This window comes from Sorex fumeus, unplaced genomic scaffold, assembly GCF_029834395.1.
Source record: "Sorex fumeus unplaced genomic scaffold, SorFum_2.1 ptg000109l, whole genome shotgun sequence".
Classification (NCBI taxonomy): Eukaryota; Metazoa; Chordata; class Mammalia; order Eulipotyphla; family Soricidae; genus Sorex; species Sorex fumeus.
In genome coordinates this window covers 5,374,395-5,395,013 of record NW_026606166.1, presented here as the reverse complement: position 1 = coordinate 5,395,013, position 20,619 = coordinate 5,374,395, and the positions used below count along the sequence as shown (strand labels likewise).

The following is a 20,619-nucleotide window of genomic DNA, read 5'->3' as shown; positions in this document are numbered from 1 at the left end:
TGCCAGCTGGCCTCCTTGGACAAGGTTTTGCTCCTCAGCGTCTCTGCTCTGTCCCAAACCCCTCCTATGCCACATGCTCCTTAGTTATGAAATCTATCCCTCTTCATTCTCTGAGAGATGAAGACAGGAGTCTCCAGTGGGCTTTCTGAGTGGAGCCCATGCCATGTAGGATTCCGGGTTAACATTCCAGCACTTAATGCTGCATGGCAGGATTCTCTCTATCCAGCCGTCTCTGCCCGTTTCCGCTCTCAACAGAGTGGCATATATGAGATAAGGGATATCACTTTGTAAAATTTAGAATCTAAATTTATCAGACAGCAGAGATGGTTCACAGGGCTCAGTGCATGTTTGGCATGTTGAAGGTTGATCCCTAGCCCTGCCTGGTCTTCTGAGCACTTACAGACATGACCTCTAAGCAGGCTTGAGCATCCCTGGGAGTGGACCCCAAACAAAACAATCCCAAACCAACTGATCAAACCAAGTGAACAAAATGATTAGACTGGGAGGCATAGAGGGGACTGAAATTGTCTCTCTTTTCCATCCGCATCCAGTGGTGCTCAGATGTACAGAGCTTCTAAAATCACAATAACAGAAGGGTCTTCTGTGGGGAGACCCAAAAGCTTGAAAAAGATTCTCTGAACTCTGAGCTCATGAGACAGTGTTTCATTCCCCCAGTGATGCAGTTTTGGGCTATGGCATTTCTGCAGAGCATCCAGGGCTGGTGTGTGTGTGTGTGTGTGTGTGTGTGTGTGTGTGTGTGTGGTGGGGGTTATTCCTTCACCATTTTCTATCACAAAAATATGCTGATATGGACTGGAGCAATAGTACAGTGGGCAGGGCGTTTGCCTTGCTTGGGACTGACCCAAGTTTGATCCCCAGCATCCCATATCCCATATGGTCCCCTGAGCACTGCCAGGAGTAATTCCTGAGCGCAAAGCCAGGAGTAACCCCTGTGCATCGCCAGGTGTGACCCAAAAAGCCAAAAAAATATTTTGATAAAGAAAGGGACACAGGGGGCTGGAGAGATGGCACAGGGGGTAGGGCGTTTGCCTTGCACGTGGCCGACCCGGGTTCGATTCCCAGCATTCCATATGGTCCCCTGAGCACCGCCAGGATTAACTCTTGAGAACAGAGCCAGGAGTAACCCCTGTGCATCACCAGGTGTGACCCAAAAGCAAAATAAATAAACAAATAAATAAATAAAATTTAATAAAAAAGGGACACGGGCTCCAGGGGACCCTTCAAAGGTGGGCTGTGCTTGCTAGACCCCGGGCCATCCTGGCCCAGGCAGGGAATGGGGGTACCAAGCATTATATCCTTTTACCAGAACTCTCCTTTCCAAGGAACTCTTGAGCTTTTCCCAAGAAAGGGGTGGGAGAGGCTTCTTTCTTCCAAAGAAGAAAGTACAGAGAAGACCCATCTGTTATTGTGGTTTTAGAGGCTCTGCACATCTGATAACCAAACATATTGGTCCCGGGTTCTTTTGGCGGGAGAGAGAGAGAGAGAGAGAGAGAGAGAGAGAGAGAGAGAGAGAGAGAGAGAGAGAGAGAGAGAGAGAAAGAGAGAGAGAGAGGAGAGATAGAGTTACTGAATCACTGGGAGATACACAGCTACAAAGTTGTTCATGATTGGGTTTCAGTCACATCACCCATCCCTTCACTAGTGTCCCAACCACCAATGCCCCTGGGTTCCCTCCTGTCCTCTTCAAGCCCCAGCCTACTTTTATGGCAGGCACTTTTCTTCTGTTTCTTTCTCTCTCCTTTTGGACATTATGGTTTGCAATACGGATACTGAAAGTCTATCTTGTCTGTCCCTTTGCCTACTTTCAGCACTCAGTCCTTGTCCAGAGAGATCACTTCCAGTTCTCTTTGCCATAGTGGTCCCTTCTCTAATCCTAGCTGCTGTCCCAGCAGCACTTGTGACAAGATTCCAGTCATGAGCCACTCCTCCTGGCCCTTGTTTTCACCGTCCTTTGTATTAGTCTCACACTATGTTCTTTTTATATGCCACAAATGAGTTCAAAGACTTTGTGTCTGTCCCTCTTGCTCGCGATACGGACTGTATGTGTGTGTGCGTGTGTATATGTGTATGTGTGTGTGTATACATGTGTGCATGCACAAAAATGCAGTGCAGATGTTTTGCTACCGAGTCACCATCCCGGCTAATATTCCTGTCTTTAAAAGGAGTCTTTCAGTAGCCACCAAGAAAACATGAAATCATGCAATACGTGGGTACATTAGATTTGAGGTACCTAAGGGCTTCATGAAGGCGGATGGGGTTTTATGTCTCTGTCGCCCCCGCCTCCGGTCCCTGAGTCCTATCTGAAAGGCTGAGATGTCCACCCGGGGAAGCGGAATATGAGAAAAGCAGCATTTGCTTTGGGTTCAGGAGGCCGACCGAGCTCGGCGCCACCCCCCCAGCCCCTAGGCTGGCACGGGAGCTGCGGCCGGGTCATTGCCCCTCTGCATCCCAACGTCTGGTGGCCGGCTGGCCACCGGGGGCCGGGCCAGTTCTCCGGGGTGCCTTTCCGCCGGGCTGTTGCACCCACGTTCCCGCCCGTGCGGTTCCCACCGGGAGCTGCGGGTGGGTCCGGCCCGCCGCGTTTCCTTCCCAGAAGTTCCCAGGCGCGGCGGCGGCGGGCCGGGAGGGCGGCGCTGGCCGTGCGGGGTCCCCGCGGCGCGTCCGCGCGTCCGCACCCGCGAGTCCCGGGCGCGCGCGGAGCCGCCCACTGCGGCCGGGCGGGGCGGCGGGGCGGCGGCGCGACCCCCGTCCCCGGGCCGCTCCTCCCGCACCCTCCGGCCCGCGCGCCGGGTCCCCCGCGCCACCATGGCCCAGGCGGACGAGGAGGCGCTGCCCGGGCCCGCGCCCGCCGTGCAGATCCGCGTCGCCATCCAGGAGGCCGAGGACGCGGGCGAGCCCGAGGACGGCGGGGACGGCGCGGGGGGCGCGGGGCGCGGGGGACCCGGCGCGCTACCTGAGCCCCGGCTGGGGCAGCGCCAGCGAGGAGGAGCCGAGCCGCGGGCCCAGGTAGGCGGCGGGCGCGACCCCCGGCCCGCTCAGGGGCGACCGCGGCATCGCGGGGGGATGCGGGCTGGGGTGAGCCCTCCGCCGGCGTCGCGGCCGAAGCTCCCGGGGGCTGGCCCGGGCCCGCGGGGGGACCCCCGCAGGAAGCCCCTCGGCGCGGTGCTCGCGCTGGCCGCAGCAGGAAACTGGCCCCGCGTGAGCTCCTCCCGCTCCTTCCCGCAAGCACAGCGGCTGTCGCCTCCCGGGCAGGCCCTCTCGTCCGTGAGAGTGACCCCCTTCTCTGCCACTCTCGCCCTGGGTGACTGTCACCCCCTCCCCAGAGCCCTCCCCCACCCCCGCCCCGCTCAGACTCTGACACCCCTGCTGCGAAGGTGGGTGGGGGTCCAAGGAGGCGTGGTTGGTGGGGGCGGAGAACCCACTTGCGCGGGCTGGGGGATTCCGCGGGGGCTGGCCGCGCGCGTCTGCGTCTTTCCTAACAGGGGATTCCCATGTTCAGGGCGCCCCCAGCTCCACCACCAGCCCCTTAGGTGCTTGCGTCATCGTTGCTGCCTGGGGTGTTCCTGGCTGCAGACCCATGACCATACCTAGCATCGGTCTCTGTCCCCAGCTTGGCCCCCCATGGAAGGGTTCTGGCTTCCCTGCTGCTCTGTGGTGGTCGCTGCAGACGTGAGGGGAGAGCTGGGTCAGAGCTGTGCGTCCTGAGCCAACTCTGCAGAGCCCTCTTCCTCCTGGGACTCATGTATTTGCTTTTAGCTGACATAACCCGGCAAGGCAGTTTCCCGGGCCCATGCATCTTCCTGTTTGGGATATGATACTAACCTCAGGGGCCTATGGGAAAGGGCCACTGGAGCTGTACCCCATCACTGCTGACTCTGCCTCAGTGGGGAAGGCCCTGATTAAGAGCCCGGGTCAGGGCAGTTGAGTGGGGACCAAGGTCTTGGAGGTGGAAAGTCCCATCTTTAGAGCTGGGAAGTTGGACAAAGCGTGGGACACAGATGCAGCTAATGCATCAGTCCTTCAGCCCCGAAAAGGCAGATTCATTCATTCATTGGTTCTCCGCAGAGTATCAAAGAGCGACTTCCTACAGTACTGAGGAAAGGCTGCCACCAGCTAAATAATTTTCAGTGGAATTGCCCAGAATTGCCAGACCCTTCTGACTTAATTTGCCTGTGATGATGGCAGAAGGAACCTAGGGACTGTTTCTGAGATTATATCATCAGCATCAATGAAAACCCTGCTGAGTTCTTGGATTCAGAAAGAAGGATTCCTTGAGGAGATGCCGGTGGGCATGATCCTTGGGTCAGATGGGGCTCTTGTCCTCACCTTCGGCCCCACTCTCCTTCTCGTCCCCCCTTCTCTCCCAGCTCCAGGGAAGTTTGTGTGTGTCCTAACTGGGGATTCCCAGGTTCAGGAAGCCCCTACCTTAGACTCATGGATCATCCTGAAGCACTTCTGGCTGGCATGGTGTTGATCCTGGAAAATCCCTGGCTCTCTTCAGGGTAGCGAAGTTGACAGAGCCCAGTGGGCAGACCACAAAGCACAGGACGATGATGCCAAACCATGTGGGAGATGAGCCACACTGTGCCCTGTGGGGACCCATCTGCCATATCAGCAGCCGCTGCTCATGGGAACATGTCTGGAACCAGCAGGAGAAAGTTCGGGTTCCTATATCTCAGCCCATGGCTACCTTCCCTGTGTCCTACATATCCGTGACCCCAGCATGAGTCCTGACTTGCTTCCCGTTCCCCAGACACTAGGGCAGTTTTGTGTTCACAAGTCCCCGTAGGTCTCTCTCACCTCTAGGCCCCTCTATTGGATGGGTTTCTAGTTATCCCTGACTCTTGGCTGTTTCTTTCCTGCCACTCTGGTGCAAAGCTGGTTTATTTCTCTGCATTGCTCTGGTTCTCTCCAGTTGATGTTTTTTTGGCATCCGTCAATCCTTAAACTAGTCAGTTAATTCATTGGAGATTACAGATTGGTAGTTTTCTAATTTTATCATTTTTTGTACGTGTATTAACTGGCACTCTTCTATAAAAGAGAGCATACTAGTACCAGAATTGTAACTCAGTGGTAGAGCACATGTCTCATGTAAAGCCTCGAGTTCTGTGTCTTAGGAAGGATGGAGGAGGGGATGAGTGAGGGAAGGAAGGAAGGAGGGAGGAATGGAAGGAAGGAAAGAAGGAAGGAAGGAAGGAAGGAAGGAACGAAGGGAGGGAGAGAGGGAGGGAGGGCGGGAGGTAGGGCGGGAGGGAGGGAGGGAGGAAGGAAGGAAGGAAGGAGGAGGAGGAGGAAGTGGGAGGGAGGGAGGGAGGAAGGAAGGAAAGAAGGAAGGAAGGAAGGAAAGAAGGAAGGAAGGGAGGGAGGGAGGGAGGAAGGAAGGAAGGAAGGAGGAGGAGGAGGAGGAGGAGGAGGGAGGGAGGGAGGAAGGAAGGAAGGAAGGAAAGAAGGAAGGAAGGAAGGAAAGAAGGAAGGAAGGAAAGAAGGAAGGAAGGAAAGTAGGAAGGAAGGAAGGAAGGAAGGAAGGAAGGAAGGAAGGGAGGGAATGAGGGAGGGAGGGAGGGCGGGAGGGAGGGAGGGAGGGAGGAGGGAGGATCATAACTGGGGATTAAACAACCTTTCTCCTAAAGAAGCAGGCAGAAATGTTTGTCCAGTGTAATAGAGAGAAGCTGATTTAATGATCACATCGAATAATTTAAAGAAACTATTTCTCACTTAGAATCTGCTTTTGTAATTGGTTAGTTCAAACCGTCTGATTCAGCTGTGGAAACCCCTCGTGTTGTTGTTCATTACACTCTCCAGGACCACGTCCGTTAGTCTCATGCACTTCCATGCTTTCTGATCGTCTTGGTTTCTTTTCTGCTCTTTTCCTACTCCAGTTGTGGGGGCCCGGTGTTTTGACAGGAATTCTCTGTTTTCCTTTCAAGAAGTGAAGGTATTTAGGAACCAAATCCTGGGATATGTAGTGCTAACTTCTGTGACTGATTGGAGATATAATTCAGAGGCAAATTGCACATTTTGTGTGCATGAGACCCTGTGTTTGATCCCCAGAACTCTCTGAAACCTCCTCCCCCTACACAATTCTAGTTTCTATGGGACATTATTGCTTTTGGGCCCTCTCAGTAAATGCTAGAAAAAAATCTTAAAAATTGGGACTGGAGCAATAGCACAGTGGGTAGGGCGTTTGCCTTGCACGCGGGCCGACCCAGGTTCTATTCCCAGCATCCCATATGGTCCTCTCAGCACTGGCAGGAGTAATTCCTGAGTGCAAAGCCAGGAGTAACCCCTGTGCATTGCTGTGTATGACCCAAAAAGAAAAAAATCTTAAAAATTAATTTTGTTAATCCCAAGTCTAATTTGATATTACAGGTTTTCTGCTTTACTTCTCTTAGTTTTACACCAAAAGATCATCATTCCTAATGGTCTTAGAATATTTTAATTTGCTTGTCTAAAAATGCGTTCAAATGACTTCTAGTTTTAATACTAAATATTAAACATGAATACTAAATCAGTGAACATGCCTACTTCTTACTTAACAGAACCTCCCAGGCTTTTTCCTCTCTGAGAGGTGAGCACCTGTACCAAGAGAGTTTCTCCCTCATCTGGATGATGGCAGTGAGAGGTCCCTGCTTATTCACGTCAAATAGTGGCTGCCATATAGCTAAGTACTTTGTATACGTGTCTCTTCCCTGAATCACAAACCATTTTTCTTTATTAGTTTTAATCTTTTCATGGATTTATCAGTGTTTTACAGTATGAAGGAATTCTAAAGGGTCAGCTCCATACCCTTATCTGCATTTAATCATTATTTCTCTCTCTGACCTCCATGCTTCTCCCACAGATGGTGCTGCAGAAACCCGTGTTAAATTGCACCCCCTTCCCAGACTTAGGAATATGACAATGGCATGGCAAAATTCAGGGTTAAAGAGGAAGGTCCTGATCTCTATGATAAATATTGAAGAACAAATGTCCCTGCAGACAGACGTGGCTTCTTCTAGAAGCACTCAAATGTAGTTAGCCCTGTATCTTTTCCAGAGTTGCAAATATAGCCTCTACATGTCTTCATCCCATTTCAACAAGGAACCTTTATCTTTTAAAACTTCTTGGATGTTTTTCTATTATTTGTGAAATTTGGCTGCTGGTTGGATTTGGTTTTGTTTTCAGAGAAGTGAGAGTTTTACTTGGAGAAATGGAGGGGGAAAGAGAGGGAGAAATTACCCATCTCAGTTTGCAATGTGGGTGAATCTTTTAGATAAATGCACCCAATTTCCCTTTCTGAACTATTTGCGGTTTGTGATTCTTTTCTGAAAATTAATGTTTTTATTTATTATCATTCAGGTCACCTAGCACAGCGGTAGGGCGTTTGCCTTGCACGCAGCCAACATGGCCGACCTGAGTTCGATTCCTCCGCCCCTCTCGGAGAGCCCGGCAAGCTACCGAGAGTATCTTGCCCGCACGGCAGAGCCTGGCAAGCTCCCCGTGACATATTCCATATGCCAAACACAGTAACAACAAAGTCTCCAATAGAGACGTTACTGGGCCCGCTCGAGCAAATCGATGATCAACGGGAGGGCCTTTACCTTTACCAGGTCACGCACTGACAGACAATGCTGTTAACAATTATGGTGTCAATTTTTTTTTTTTGTAGAGGCAAGTCAAAAGGAACTCCACATGCAAGGTAGTGGACCAGAGTGCTTTTCATGTTGTGTTCACTGACCTCCATGTTCTTGGTCTTGGTGGTCACAGTACCACCATGGTGCTTTACAAAGATAGAGGCATAAAAGTCACATTTTTGTTTAGATATTTTCTTCTTCAAGATAACATTTGACTTGCCACCAGTTAATAAAGCTAAATTAGCATGAGGTGTGTGTTTGTGTGTGTGTGTGTGTGTGTGTGTATGGGGTGTATGTGTGCGCATATGATGGGGATCACATACCACATACAGAGTTGCCAGGCTCAAGACAGCAGGGCTGCCAGGATTGTACCCATTGCATATAGGGATTGGGGTACTCCAACTCATACCCATATGCTTGCAGGGTTGCAAGGCAGGTGCTCTTAGCCTCTATGCCCTGAGCTTGAGATTTTATGAGAAAACACAGTTGGAGATTTTTTTTACACTTAAAGATTTTATGCTTCACTTATTTCACTGAATCACTTATACATATGTGAAAAATAGTTCAGCTCTTATCTGTGGAGAGCCCCATCATCTGTTTTGAAATATATCCCTAGATTTCTACCCTTTGTTTTCATACCTAGCAGATTTAACAAGGGAACTCAGCACTGCTCCCAGTTTATAACACCTTACTTACAACAGAACAAAGGTGTAAGTATAATACTTCAATATCAAAGTGTTTTTAAAACGCTTTTGAAAGGCCACCTATAGCTCTACATTCTTGTGTCTCAGAGAATCCTGAGAGTTGCAGAGTCTATACCAATGATTCACTTTGCATTGGGAAAGGATTCAGATAGCACTGATTTAAATTTTTTTTCTTTTTGGGTCACACCCAGCGATGCTCAGGGGTTTCTCCTGGCTTTGCACTCAGGAATTACTCCTGGCGGTGCTTGGGAGACCATATGGGATGCCGGGAATTGAACGTGAGTTGGCTGCGTGCAAGGCAAATGCCCTACCCACTGTACTATCACTCGGGCCCCCTAATTTTAAATTTTTATTATGATGGAGGTTATGGTTTGGTGTCAGCATGAAAATAAACAATATTAATTCTATCCTATAGGAATTTAGAGTTCAAGCCACTTAAGACATATCCAGAAGTTGCTATGTAACAAGTATCCACAAGAGTTAGGAGAGTTGGAAATACATTTCTTCCTGGGAAAGCCGCATTTGAGATCAACTTTGAAGTGAGTAGCTGAGATTCAGACCTAAGAGAAATAGGCAAGATTATTCAGAGAGGAACAGTAAGCACAGAAGCATAGAGTCCACAAGCCTTCTATACACCATGTCTGTTAACTTGTTTGGAGCACGGAATCCAAAAGGAAATAGAACAGCATTAGGACACAAGATCCTAAGTGAATCTGTAGAAGAGCAAAGGACTTTGGGTTTCATTTACAAGGATCTAGAAAACATGATTCAAGTACAGAAGTGATATATTAACAGTTATTCTTCAAAACATAAAATAAGACCCAGAGTCGAAGAGGCTGGAGGAAGGCAGAACCCCAGAAAGGGGCTAGTGGGGAAATCTGTGAAGGATGCAGATTGAAAAGGGGTGTTAATGTCTGAGAAGTCACTTACATTCTTCCTTTAGAACAATGGTCTAGTCTCTACCTACCAATGAAAAGTAAAAGTAATGATGATACTTCAAAAAATCGGAAGAAACAACTTTGGGAGATCTTTATTTTATATTCCAGGCCATGAGTAGAGAATATTTAAGGTGGGCAAGTGGACAGCAGAGCAATGAGCATATTTTATAGAACTGTAGGACAATAAAGTAAAGTAAAGGCCCTCCCGTTGATCATTGACTTGCTCGAGCGGGCCCAGTAACGTCTCCATTGGAGACTTTGTTGTTACTGTGTCTGGCATATCGAATACTCTCGGTAGCTTGCCGGGCTCTCCGAGAGGGGCGGAGGAATCGAACTCGGGTCCGGCCATGTTGGCCGCTTGTAAGGCAAACGCCCTACCGCTGTGCTATCGCTCCAGCCCCCTCATAGGAACTAAATGGTTGAGTAGAGGTTGCCTTTAGGGTGAAGAGATGGAGTAAAGAATGTTGCTTCATATACAAAAGTTCTCTGATGGTTTTTTGGTGGTACATTTAATGAAGAAAATCTCTGATGAGCTATTAATAGTGTCCCTGGGAGAAGTAATGAGAACACTCAGAGTAGAGGAGAGAACAGATGGCAGACTGCAGAATTGAGTCAACACTTGATAACTGACTCAATGTGGGGGCAAAAGTGATCTTTTAACGACACATCTTTGTCTTGAGCCCAAGAGTGTCACAGAGTGACAGGGAAAGTAGTGGAGGGGCATTTGGGAAGGAAGAGAGGTTTTCCTAGGATGGTTGCAAAGGATGAGAAGGTGCCAGTATTCAGATCAAAAGACAGAAACCTTCTTCCCTGTCCCAATAGGATGAAGGGTGTTTCCTCTGCAGAGGCTATTCCCTGAACCAGGAAACACTGCATCGTGCTTCCAAATTGGAAACAGCCATTTCTGCTCTCCGAATTCCTCTTTGGAGGTGCAGCAGTGCTTGAGCAAGGTCAGGGAGAGTGGTCTTCTGCATGCAAGAAGCTCCCCAATAGTTTGAGACTGTGGAAGGACAAGGCATTTCCCTGGAAGATTTTTTTTTTCTTGGTAGGCTTTGGTCATACCTGAGTTTGCCAAAGTTGGATAGCTGGATCCTGGACAGAGTGGATTTGAAGCCATGCCACATTATCCAGGGAAGGGAGCAGCTAATGATTGAGCACAGTACAGGAGCAACAGAAGAAGGGAGGTAGAAGTCGCTGGGGATAAAGTGTCAAGGACCTCCTTAAGGAGTGCTTACATGTGGAAAGAAGAGGAGAAAGAGGGCAGTGGAGAAGAGTCACTTGGGAAGAAGAATGCTGTAGGCTGAGGGGGAAGAGTTTCAGGAAGGTGCTCAGTAGTCTTCATCCTGCTTTGGGGACAAGAGACCAAGAGGAGATCAAGCACCTGGATGTGGCAGATAAATTCTTTAGATGCACAAAACAAACTGAGGTGGGAAGTAGGTGGATCCACAGGGATGTTGGGGCAAATTTGAGTGGATGATCTTTATTTTCACAGTAAACATGAGAGTTCACTGTAGAGTCTCCCATGATTGACCATTAGAAGAACGAGAGATTATTAAATAGGCATTGCAGAAATGGCAAAATTGCATCATCTCTGCCTTTTGATATGCTTTGCTTATGAGTTTGCTTTTGTAATAGCTTCAACTGCTCCAGTTTGGGAGTCAGACATGCTGGACTGTGGCTCTCTTTGGTAGTTTGGTTACCCCTGACATAGACACCTTTATAGATTATTTTTGCGGTGTCCTTGGGGTACTTCGCCCCCAACTTCACCTAAAATTATTATCACAGACTTTCCACATTACCCCTTTCCCTTTAATATGTGTCAGCTGAGTTTAGATTGCTCTCTGCATTTGTAGTGCATTTATCTGTCCTAGTCTAGTTCTTTTAACACTGCTTGGGGTACATACTTTCTCTAATGAAGTAAAAATACGTTCTGTTCCTCATTTATCTTTTAAAATTTTATTGATGGTCACACTGACATGTGGCATGATTTAAGGACTTCTTTTCTCAGTATAATATTAAATTGAGAAAAATATCATTGATAGAATTATAGTTTCATGTAAGTAATAGAAACCCCAACTAACAAGTGAGATAAATAAATGGGATTTTACCCTTTTTGTGTAATAATCTGAAATCTGCAGGTAGGTAAGTTTAGAGGTATCAGTTTTGCAAGCCAATCAAGTCAAGTGCAGCCTCTTGGCTGGTTTCTTGTGGTAGTGAAATAGCTGCTACAGTTCCAGACGTCACATCATTTGCATGTTATTAATCATAACACAAGAGAGGCTGAGGGAGTGAGTCGCTTTTATAATTTCCTATAAAAGAAAATGAGAATGAATTTGCTACTAGAAATTGTAGGTAGATTATTTTCTTCATAGCTGCCTTTCAGAGAATTTGGAAGTTATCAGCTTGTCCCGTGTTTAAGTTGTGCTTGACCTGTTAAATTTTATACACTATCTTAATTTATTTCTTTTTTTGTCTTTTTTTTTTTTTTTTTGCTTTTTTGGGTCACACCCAGCGATGCACAGTTGTTACTCCTGGCTCTGCATTCAGGAATTACTCCTGGTGGTGTTTGGGGAACTATATGGGATTCTGGGAATCAAACCCCAGTCAGCTGTTTGCAAGGCAAACACCCTACCCGCTGCGCTATCGCTCCAGCCCCTAGTCTATCTTAATAGATTTCTTTAGTTTGTCATCCCATTTAAAAAAGACTTCCATGTATTTATTTGGGTGGGGGGGGGGGTTGACTATACCCTGTGTTGCTCAGGGTTTACTTCTGATGGGGCTCAGGGTTCCATATGTAATACCAGGGATCAAACCTGGGTTGGCTGCATGCCAGGCAGGCCAAATCCATTGTACTTACTCTCTAGCCCCTAAAAAGAACTTTTAAAGTTAGTTTCTTTGATCATTTGTTTTTCTTCAATATGCTTTGGGTGATTGGTATTTTATTTTAGTGTGGGGAGTACTCCCAGCTGTACTCTTAGAGGTGCTCAAGTGATCAAGCCAGGGTCTGCTATGTGCAAAGGAAGTACCTTAACCCCTAGACTGTATCTCCAGGTCTAATATTCTTCTTTTTTTTTTCATTAGTGAGACACCATGAAGTACAGTTGCGGACTTACAAATTTTGTGCTTGGGTTTCAATTATACAATGATCAAATACCCATCCCTCCACCAGTGCCCATTTCCCACCACCACGGATCCTAGTATCTCTCCCAATCCCATCCCCCCCATCCCACCCTGTCTCTGTGGCAGGGAATTCCCCTTTGTTCTCTCTCTCCTTTAGGGGAAAAGGCAGCTCAGGTCTAATATTCTTATGGAGAGGAAGATGATGCCTCCCAGGAGGGCACTGATGGCAGGGGCGGCTTTGAAAGAGTTTGGTTCCACATTCTCTGTCAGGTCTCACAACATGTGGAAGGTTTTGGATACAGTGCAGTTAAATTTGAATCTTAAATATGTCTCTTACGAATGCACAAAGGAATGTATCCAACAGTTACTGAGCTTAGCTAAGGGTAGTCTGGCACTTATGAAGCTCTTTCCACTTGTCTGTTTAGTCTTGACAACAATCCCATCAGGACAGGTTCTGTCAGGATTCCCAGTTCGCAGATAATGGAAATGCCATGTCTAAGTTGATTCGGCTCAGAAATGGTCATTTGAAGGTCCAGAGCAGTAATACCGTGGGTAGGATGTTTGCTTTGCACTTGGTCCATCTAGGTTCAGTCCCCAGTAATACATATGGTCCCCTGAGCCCACCTGGAGTGATCCCTGAGTGTAAAGTCAGGGGTAAGTCTGGGGCACCACCATATGTGCCCCCCCAAAAAAACCCCAAACAAAAATGATCATGTGAGGATTCTTGCTCAGGTGGTCTAGGTCAAGAATTAGGGCTTTTTCTTCCACTTCTGTGCTGTTTTTATGAACAGTCACAACCATTTTCCAACATCTTTCCTCCCTCTAACTCCCCTGTCCTATATATTGGTTACTTAGTCTCATGTTGTACCCCCATTTGCAAAATTTCACCTGTGCCCCCTTGTAATGCTTGGGGATCTCATAGGGATTTCCATTTGGGGGTAAGAGGGTGCCAGGTTGAGAAACGCCATTCTAAAAGTCAGGATTTGGAGATGAAATGGGAGGAGAGGTATAAGTACAAGCACAGGGCACCCGGTGGATGGGCGCTGGGAACTGAACCCCATGTGGGCACGCTGTGTCCTTAAGGACTCTTCTTCCTTGATAAAAGCAAACATTGTGGGTAGAGCAATAGTACAGCAGGTAGGACACTTGCCTTGCTGACCTTGATTTGATCCCTGGCACCCCACATAGTCTCCGAGCCCCACCAGGAGTGATCCCTAAGCTCAGAGCCAGAAGTAAGCCCTGGTCACCACCAGGTATGACCCCAAAACAAAAAAAAAAAAACAGAAGCTTGACTGCTTAGCTGGTGGAGGGCAACACCTGTTCCTCCACAATCCTATGACCACTGACCCGACTGCAGGTCTGACCCAGGAGCTTTTCTGATGCAGCTGGAATACAAGATGGGCACCTTGGAACCACTGAAATTCCTTGTCCCTTGTCTGTGGAGGCTGCAGTCCCAAATGCCAGTTCTGAGCAGGACCTCCTCCCCCTTTCCTCTGAGGGGCCGGGACAGGTTTGCTCCAGTTTCCTCATCACTTTGCGGGGGGGGGGGGCGGGGGGGTTGCTGCCATTTGTTCTGTGATTTCTTTTTTTGGGAAGACATACATCTGGCAGTGCTGTCAGGAATCAAACCAGGGTTGACCCCGTGCAAAGCAATCATGCTACCCACTGTACAACCCTTCCCCTGTTCCTGACTTCTGCTGCTCATGCCCATTTCTGCCATTCCTTGGTGCCCTGTCTCCTGGTGTCCTCAGATTCCCCACAGGGTACCAGTTATGTGAACTGGAACCCTCCCAACCCCCCAGCATGAGGCCATCTGCAGGATGCCCACTTCCAGAGGAGCCTTCTTTGAGGGCATTTGCAGGTGTGTGTGGGGTGTCAGCAGCTCATACCCTCCCTCATGCTTATCTTTTTGCCTCTGGCCTCAGCAGTGCCCCAACGAGCGGGGGCGAGAATGAGCGAGATGAGCTGGAGCAGGAGTGGAAGCCCCCGGACCCAGAGCTGATCAGGAAGCTGGTAGAGCAGATTGAGTTCTACTTCTCAGACGAAAACCTGGAGAAAGATGCCTTCCTTCTCAAGCACGTGCGGAGGAACAAGCTGGGCTACGTGAGCGTTAAGCTCCTCACATCGTTCAAGAAGGTGAGCCCCCCTCAGCCACCGCCCCCCAAGTTACAGTGCTCAGGCAGGGACCCAGTCCTCAACACTTTCACCCCCTGAAACCAGGTGGGCTGATATATATATATATATATATTTTTTTTTCTTCTGGGGTTTGAAAAAGAGATAAATGATCCAAGACAAGAAGATGCAGTTAAGAAGATGCAATTAAGAACCTCTTCCCTCCTAGCCTGAGAGATAGTACCAGGGTAGCACTGGCTTTGCACGCAGCCCACCCAGGTTTGCTCCCTCATAGGGTCCCCTGAGCACCTCTAGGAGTGAGCTCTGATCACCCCATCATGGGACTCAAAACCCAGTCTCTCCCCACCCCCTCCCACCAAAAGGAAAAAGGAAAAAATGGAAAAAAAATGAAAGGAGTCAGAAAGAGAGGGATAGACATAGATTGAGATTGCATTCATCTGGGGGAACATAAAGTAACAAAATAGGAGACTAACACCCAAGAATGGCCGAGATTAGTATCAGGAATTTTGCTCCATGGCTTGGAGGCCAGCCACACATGCTAGGGGAAAAGGGAGCTCAGACAGAGAAGGGAGCACCAAATAAAGGGTGTTGGGAGGATCCTGCCAGGATGGGAGAAGCATGCTGAAAGTACACTATAGACCAAACATGATTGCCACTCATTGCCTCTTTTGCAAACCACAGCACCCAAAAGGAGAGAGAGAACAAAAGGGAATGCCCTGCCACAGAGGCAGGGTGGGATGGGGGGGATGGGGGGTGGGAGGGATACTGGGACCCGTGGTGGTGGGAAATGGGCACTGATGGAGGGATGGGTATTTGATTGTTGTATAATTGAAACCCAAACACAAAAATTTGTAAGTCTACAACTGTACCTCATGGTGTCTCACAAATAAAAATTTTTAAAAAATGAAAGGAGGGAGGGGAAGGAAAAGGAGAGAAGGAAGGAAAGAAGGGAGGAAAGGGAGGAGGAAGGGAGAGGAGGAGGAAGGGAACAAGGGAAGGCCCCACTCCTCTTACAAGGGTCCTGGAGAGGGGGGATGAGACAGGACCTAGTGGCCTGGTGGCACTCAGGGAATATCTCAGAGCATTAAGGGTGGCAGTTAAGTTCAACTACTTGACCAGGCATGTGGGGGGCCCTGTGCCCGGGCCCAGGGACTCAGTGGCCCGAGAGACACTTACTAGACTTGCCAGAAGGTGAGATTCAAACTGCCCAATTCTTAAAGAAACAAGAGGAGGAAGGCAGGTCCAGAACTCCAGGAGAGGCGACCCGGCCCCAAGCATCAGCCTCCTCCAGGGAGTCTAGTGGGAGCAACACCTCCTTGGGTTGCTGGTCTCACAGCCCTCTTTGTGTATTTTGGTTTTTGTTTTGGGGCACATCCAGCTGTGTATGGGACTTGCTCCTGGCTCTGTGCCCAGGGATCACTCTGTTTGGGGGATGCTCTGGGTGCCAGGGTTCAAACCCAGGTCAGCTGCATGCAAGGCATGCACTTCACTATCCCCTGTACTAGCTCTCTGACTTCTTTATTATGTTTTTGTTTGGGGTGGGCTACATCCAGGGAAGGGAGGCTCAGAAGCCACTCAAAGCTCTGTGTTTGGGGCTTGCTCTGGAGGTATAAGAGGGAGTCCATGCAGAGCTGGGTTCAACTTGAGTCCCCTGCATGCAGCCTGCCCGTGGCCTCACAAGCCATCTCCCGCCCTCTGCCGTGCAGAGTGGCACTTGGCCTTCAGTTCCTGCCTCTCAAAGGGCTGCTGGAGCTGCTGGAAGAAGAACTGTGTCTCCTGAGGGCGTGCTGTGTTTACCAGGGTGGAAAAGCCCCACCCGTCCCGTTGCATAACGAGACGTGTAATGCGTGGGCCTCGGCTGGGCTGCCTGTGCTCTTTGACCAAGAGCACTGAAGGGGGGGGGGTGCTTTCTCTGGGGGCTCTCGGCACTCCCCTGCGGACCTCTCTCCTCTCCTCTGCTTCCTTTCCCTCATTTGGCTGTCAAACATCCGTTCCGCCTGTTGAGAGTGATGTTAGACCAGGGGTATATAAATGAATGTGGCTCCCCCCACCCCCTAGCCTTTGGAAAGCCAAGTAAGGAGGGTAACTGGTTCAGTATTACCTCAAGGCCGAGCTCCACATCGGCAAGTGAAGGGCACAGGACCATCGGAAGCGTGTTGATCAGAGCACCGAGCCCCATCCGGGGAACCGAGAAACTTTCCTCCCAGAGGTAGTGAAATGGTATCTTGGAGAATGAGCAGGAACTTTCAAGGTATGAGAGAAGAGAGGGACATTTCCCGTACAGAGAAGCATGTACAAGTCCTCACAAGAGAAGTGAATGACTGAGGCAGCAATGGAATCATCTGGTAGGTTCTTTAATTTCACCCCAGGATCCTAAGAGTCAGAACAGAACTTTCCATTTGGAGGCCAAAGAGATCATATGGGGGGGGGGGGTGTTAAGGCTCAGGCCCTGGAGCCCTGGAGATAGTCCAGGAGTGACGGCACTTGTTTGTTTACAGCAACTGAGTTTGATGTCCAGCACCCCATGTGGTTCCTGAGAGATCACTGAGCACAGAGCCAGGCGTCAGCCCTGAGCACTGCTGGGGGTGGCTCAACTCTCCCTCCCCAGAGTCTCTAGTTTTGCCTGCGGCCGACCCTGGTCTCCATGGTCCCCTGAGAATTCCCAGGAGCAGCCCTGGAGGCCTCTGAGCATTGCCGGCTTGGCTCTGGCCATTCCTCTGTTCTGCAGAGTCCAGACAACAGCAACTCTTGGATGCTTGCATGTAACTGCCCAGTTGCTGAGAACTGCCTAGAGGGACCCTGGGCCTCTTGAGCACTGTTGGGGTCCTACTCCCCTCAAAATGAATTTTCCTTTTTTAAGTTGCCTCTGTGGACCTATTTAATAGGGCAAAAACTGACTGCAGAGTAGACCCAGACACCCTCTAAACTGATAGCAAAGCCCCTTCGCTAAGGAGGGTCCTGGCCTCTACAATAGGCAGTCTCAGTGATAAAGGTCTATCTCATAGGCCATGGGCCAACTTCTTGTGATGTTGCCGAGATAGACTCCCGGCTCCTCTGAAGGTCATGGCTGGATGCCCTCTCAGGGCCCACACAGGCCCACATGCTCAGACTGTAGCCGGCGCCCCCCCCCCCTTCCCCCCAACCAGTGCTTTGCTCCTGGCTCTGGACAGTGACTAGGACTTTGCCCATTTCTGTGCTCCCAGCCTGGTCTCACCCCAGAGAGACACGGCCAGGGTCTCATCTCACACAGCCTCACCTGAGCCTCCTCATTAGTACCAGTTCTGGACCCCAGCTTGACTCGGCCCACCTGAAGTGCCACCCTTTCTGGACTGGCTTCTCTGCCCTCAGCCTGTGCAATGGTGACTAATCCCCTAATTCTGTGTGTGGCTGCTCGAATCTTCAGCCCAAGTCTGAGCCACTTCCCCAGAGCACAGAGCTCTCAGCAGCCCGCTCTCCCACCCTCTCAGTCAGCCAGCCCGCCCTGCTCCAGTTCAGGAAGGTGCCGGTCCAGGCTCAGGATCCTGGGCAGAGCATCTGCATGGGCATGGCTTCCAAGGACTCAGTGGCGTGGTCTCACCATTGCTGGCTGCGGTTCCCCTCTCCACCCACTTCCACTCTTTCTTTGGGGTGACTCATTCTGCCTGGCGTTCCCTTCACCGGAAGTGGTCCTCTCTAAAAGTACCGCATTACAATATAAATATAGCTTCTATATACTGCATTGATACGCACAATTTCCAGCAAGGGAAGAGGAGGGAGGGAATGTTTCATCATTTGCCATGAAGCTCAAGTTGGATTTAATTCCCAGTTGAAGCAGCCCACACATTTTCGGGAGATACAGAGGTGAACTATGAAAGATACTTTGAAGCCTTCGATGTGTCAAATGAATAGAAACAGGAAAAAAACCGTTTCACAGGAACTTAAAATACCCAATACCCTGACATATTAAAATACCCAAGTTCTGTCAAAATGGTGGCATGAAATATTTGAAATAGTTGTAACACATGATAGTTATTCAGTCCACATGTGAGCTAGATGCTATTCTAAGTTCCATATATATGAAATGCATGTCTGGTTGCAGATATTTATATCTATAGTTATTTATTTCTCCAGGCAGCTCTGTGAGGTAGGATCACAACACCATCTTCCACATGAGGTCCTGACAGGTTGAAAAGCTTCCGGTCTGTTGGGGGGTGGGATGGAGAGCCTGGCCACACCTGGCAGTGTTCCTAGCTGGGTGCTCAAGAGTGATCCTTGGCCATACTCAGACGTCCATCTGTGGAGCTGGGGAGTGAATCCGGGTTACCTCCAAAGGGGCCACGTGCAAGGCAAGTAAGTCCCTCAGCTCTTGTGCTGTTTCTCTGGCCCCGGCCTCGAGTTTCTCTGCCAGCTAGATACTGTTTGTAGCCAGCAGGTCTTACTCTAGACCCTGCAGGCTTGCACTCTAAATTGGCTCGGAGCAGAGTGGAATGTTTCCATTGCCATGGCAGGTTCTGGTGGGCAACCTGGGCTCAGTGGAACTGCTTTGACTGACATTGTAGAGAGTGTGTTTGTCTACTAGAATTTTTGCCTACACACACCAGGTCCAAGTGCCAAGACAGGTATTGCAGGGTAAGGAGAGCAGGACAGGAGCACAGAGAACACGGGGAGGCAGAGCACAGGGGGCATTCCAGATCTGCTTTGTATTCCCCAGGTGAAGCACCTCACACGGGACTGGAGAACCACCGCGCACGCCCTGAAGTACTCCGTGATCCTGGAGCTGAATGAGGATCAGCGGAAGGTGAGGAGGACCACCCCCGTCCCACTCTTCCCCAACGAGAACCTCCCCAGCAAGATGCTCCTGCTCTATGACCTCTACCTGTCCCCCAAGCTCTGGGCCCTGGCTGCGCCCCAGAAGAATGGCAGGGTGCAGGAGAAGGTGATGGAGCACCTCCTCCAGCTCTTCGGGACCTTCGGGGTGATCTCGTCTGTGCGGATCCTCAGGCCCGGGAGGGAGCTGCCCCCTGACATCCGGCGCATCAGCAGCCGCTACAGCCAGGTGGGGACCCAGGACTGTGCCATCGTGGAGTTCGAGGAGGTGGAGGCGGCCATCAGGGCCCACGAGTTCATGGTCACCGAGTCACAAGGCAAGGAGACCATGAAAGCTGTCCTGATCGGGATGAAGCCACCCAAGAAGAAGCCTGCCAAGGACCGGAACCAGGACGAGGAGCCCGCTGCGAGCGTCCACCTCAACAAGTCCCCAAACAAGAGGATCGAGGAGCTGCAGTACCTGGGCGACGAGTCCTCAGCCAACAGCTCCTCCGACCCCGAGAGCGACCCCACGTCTCCCATGGCCGGCCGGCGGCACCCACTCAGCAACAAGCTGGTCCCCGCCGGCCACCAGAATCTCTTCTTAAGTCCCAGTGCCTCCCCCTGCTCCAGCCCCTGGAGCAGCCCCTTGGCCCAGCGCAGAGGGGTCCCCAGGAAGTCCCCCCTGGCTGAGGAGACCAGGCCGAACTGCAGTGCCAGCCCCGAGGCCCTGCGCACATGCACGGATTACTCCTCCGACAGCAGCGTCACGCCCTCGGGCAGCCCCTGGGTGCGAAGGCGCCGCCAGGCCGAGCTGGGGACACAGGAGAGGAGCCCGGGAGCCAGCCCCCTGCTCTCCCGGAGGATGCAGACTGTGGAAGGGGTGCCTGTGGGTGTGCTGCGGTGGCCCCGGGGCCCGGACGACACCCGGGGCTTCCACGGGGGGCATGAGAGGAGCCGGGCCTGCGTGTAGACACCGTCTGGTTTTCATGAGCAGCCCCCTTGGTGTTCAAGGGCGCGCACAACACCTGGCATGACCTAGCTGACTCTAAGTCCACCCCCGCCCCGAAGCTTTTGTATCCTGTAGCCCTCTTAATTTATAAGCTGGTCACTCCTGTGAGCTGCTGGTACCTGTGGCGCTCAGACCGTGCCTCGTTCAGAGCACCTGTTCCTCCCTGCATGACATCCCCGCGCTGAGGGTGCTGCGTGGCTCTGCCGGGTGTGGGGCGGGTCTGACAGTAGACCTCCTCTTCAGAGGAGGGTTCTTCCCGGGGTGCCATGCTGGGTCATGCTGGGTCTTCCTGG

General features: G+C 50.5%; 1 protein-coding gene across 1 annotated transcript; it reads left to right on the top strand.

The window, feature by feature from the left end:
• The first annotated feature begins 2,826 nt into the window (after window positions 1-2,826).
• LARP6 (La ribonucleoprotein 6, translational regulator) lies at window positions 2,827-20,361 on the top strand. The gene is given in 4 exon segments (XM_056134905.1): window positions 2,827-2,940; window positions 2,942-3,027; window positions 14,322-14,532; window positions 19,220-20,361. Coding segments are annotated over 4 exon segments (1,479 nt in total). The 3' UTR covers window positions 20,288-20,361.
• Window positions 20,362-20,619: the final 258 nt, after the last annotated feature.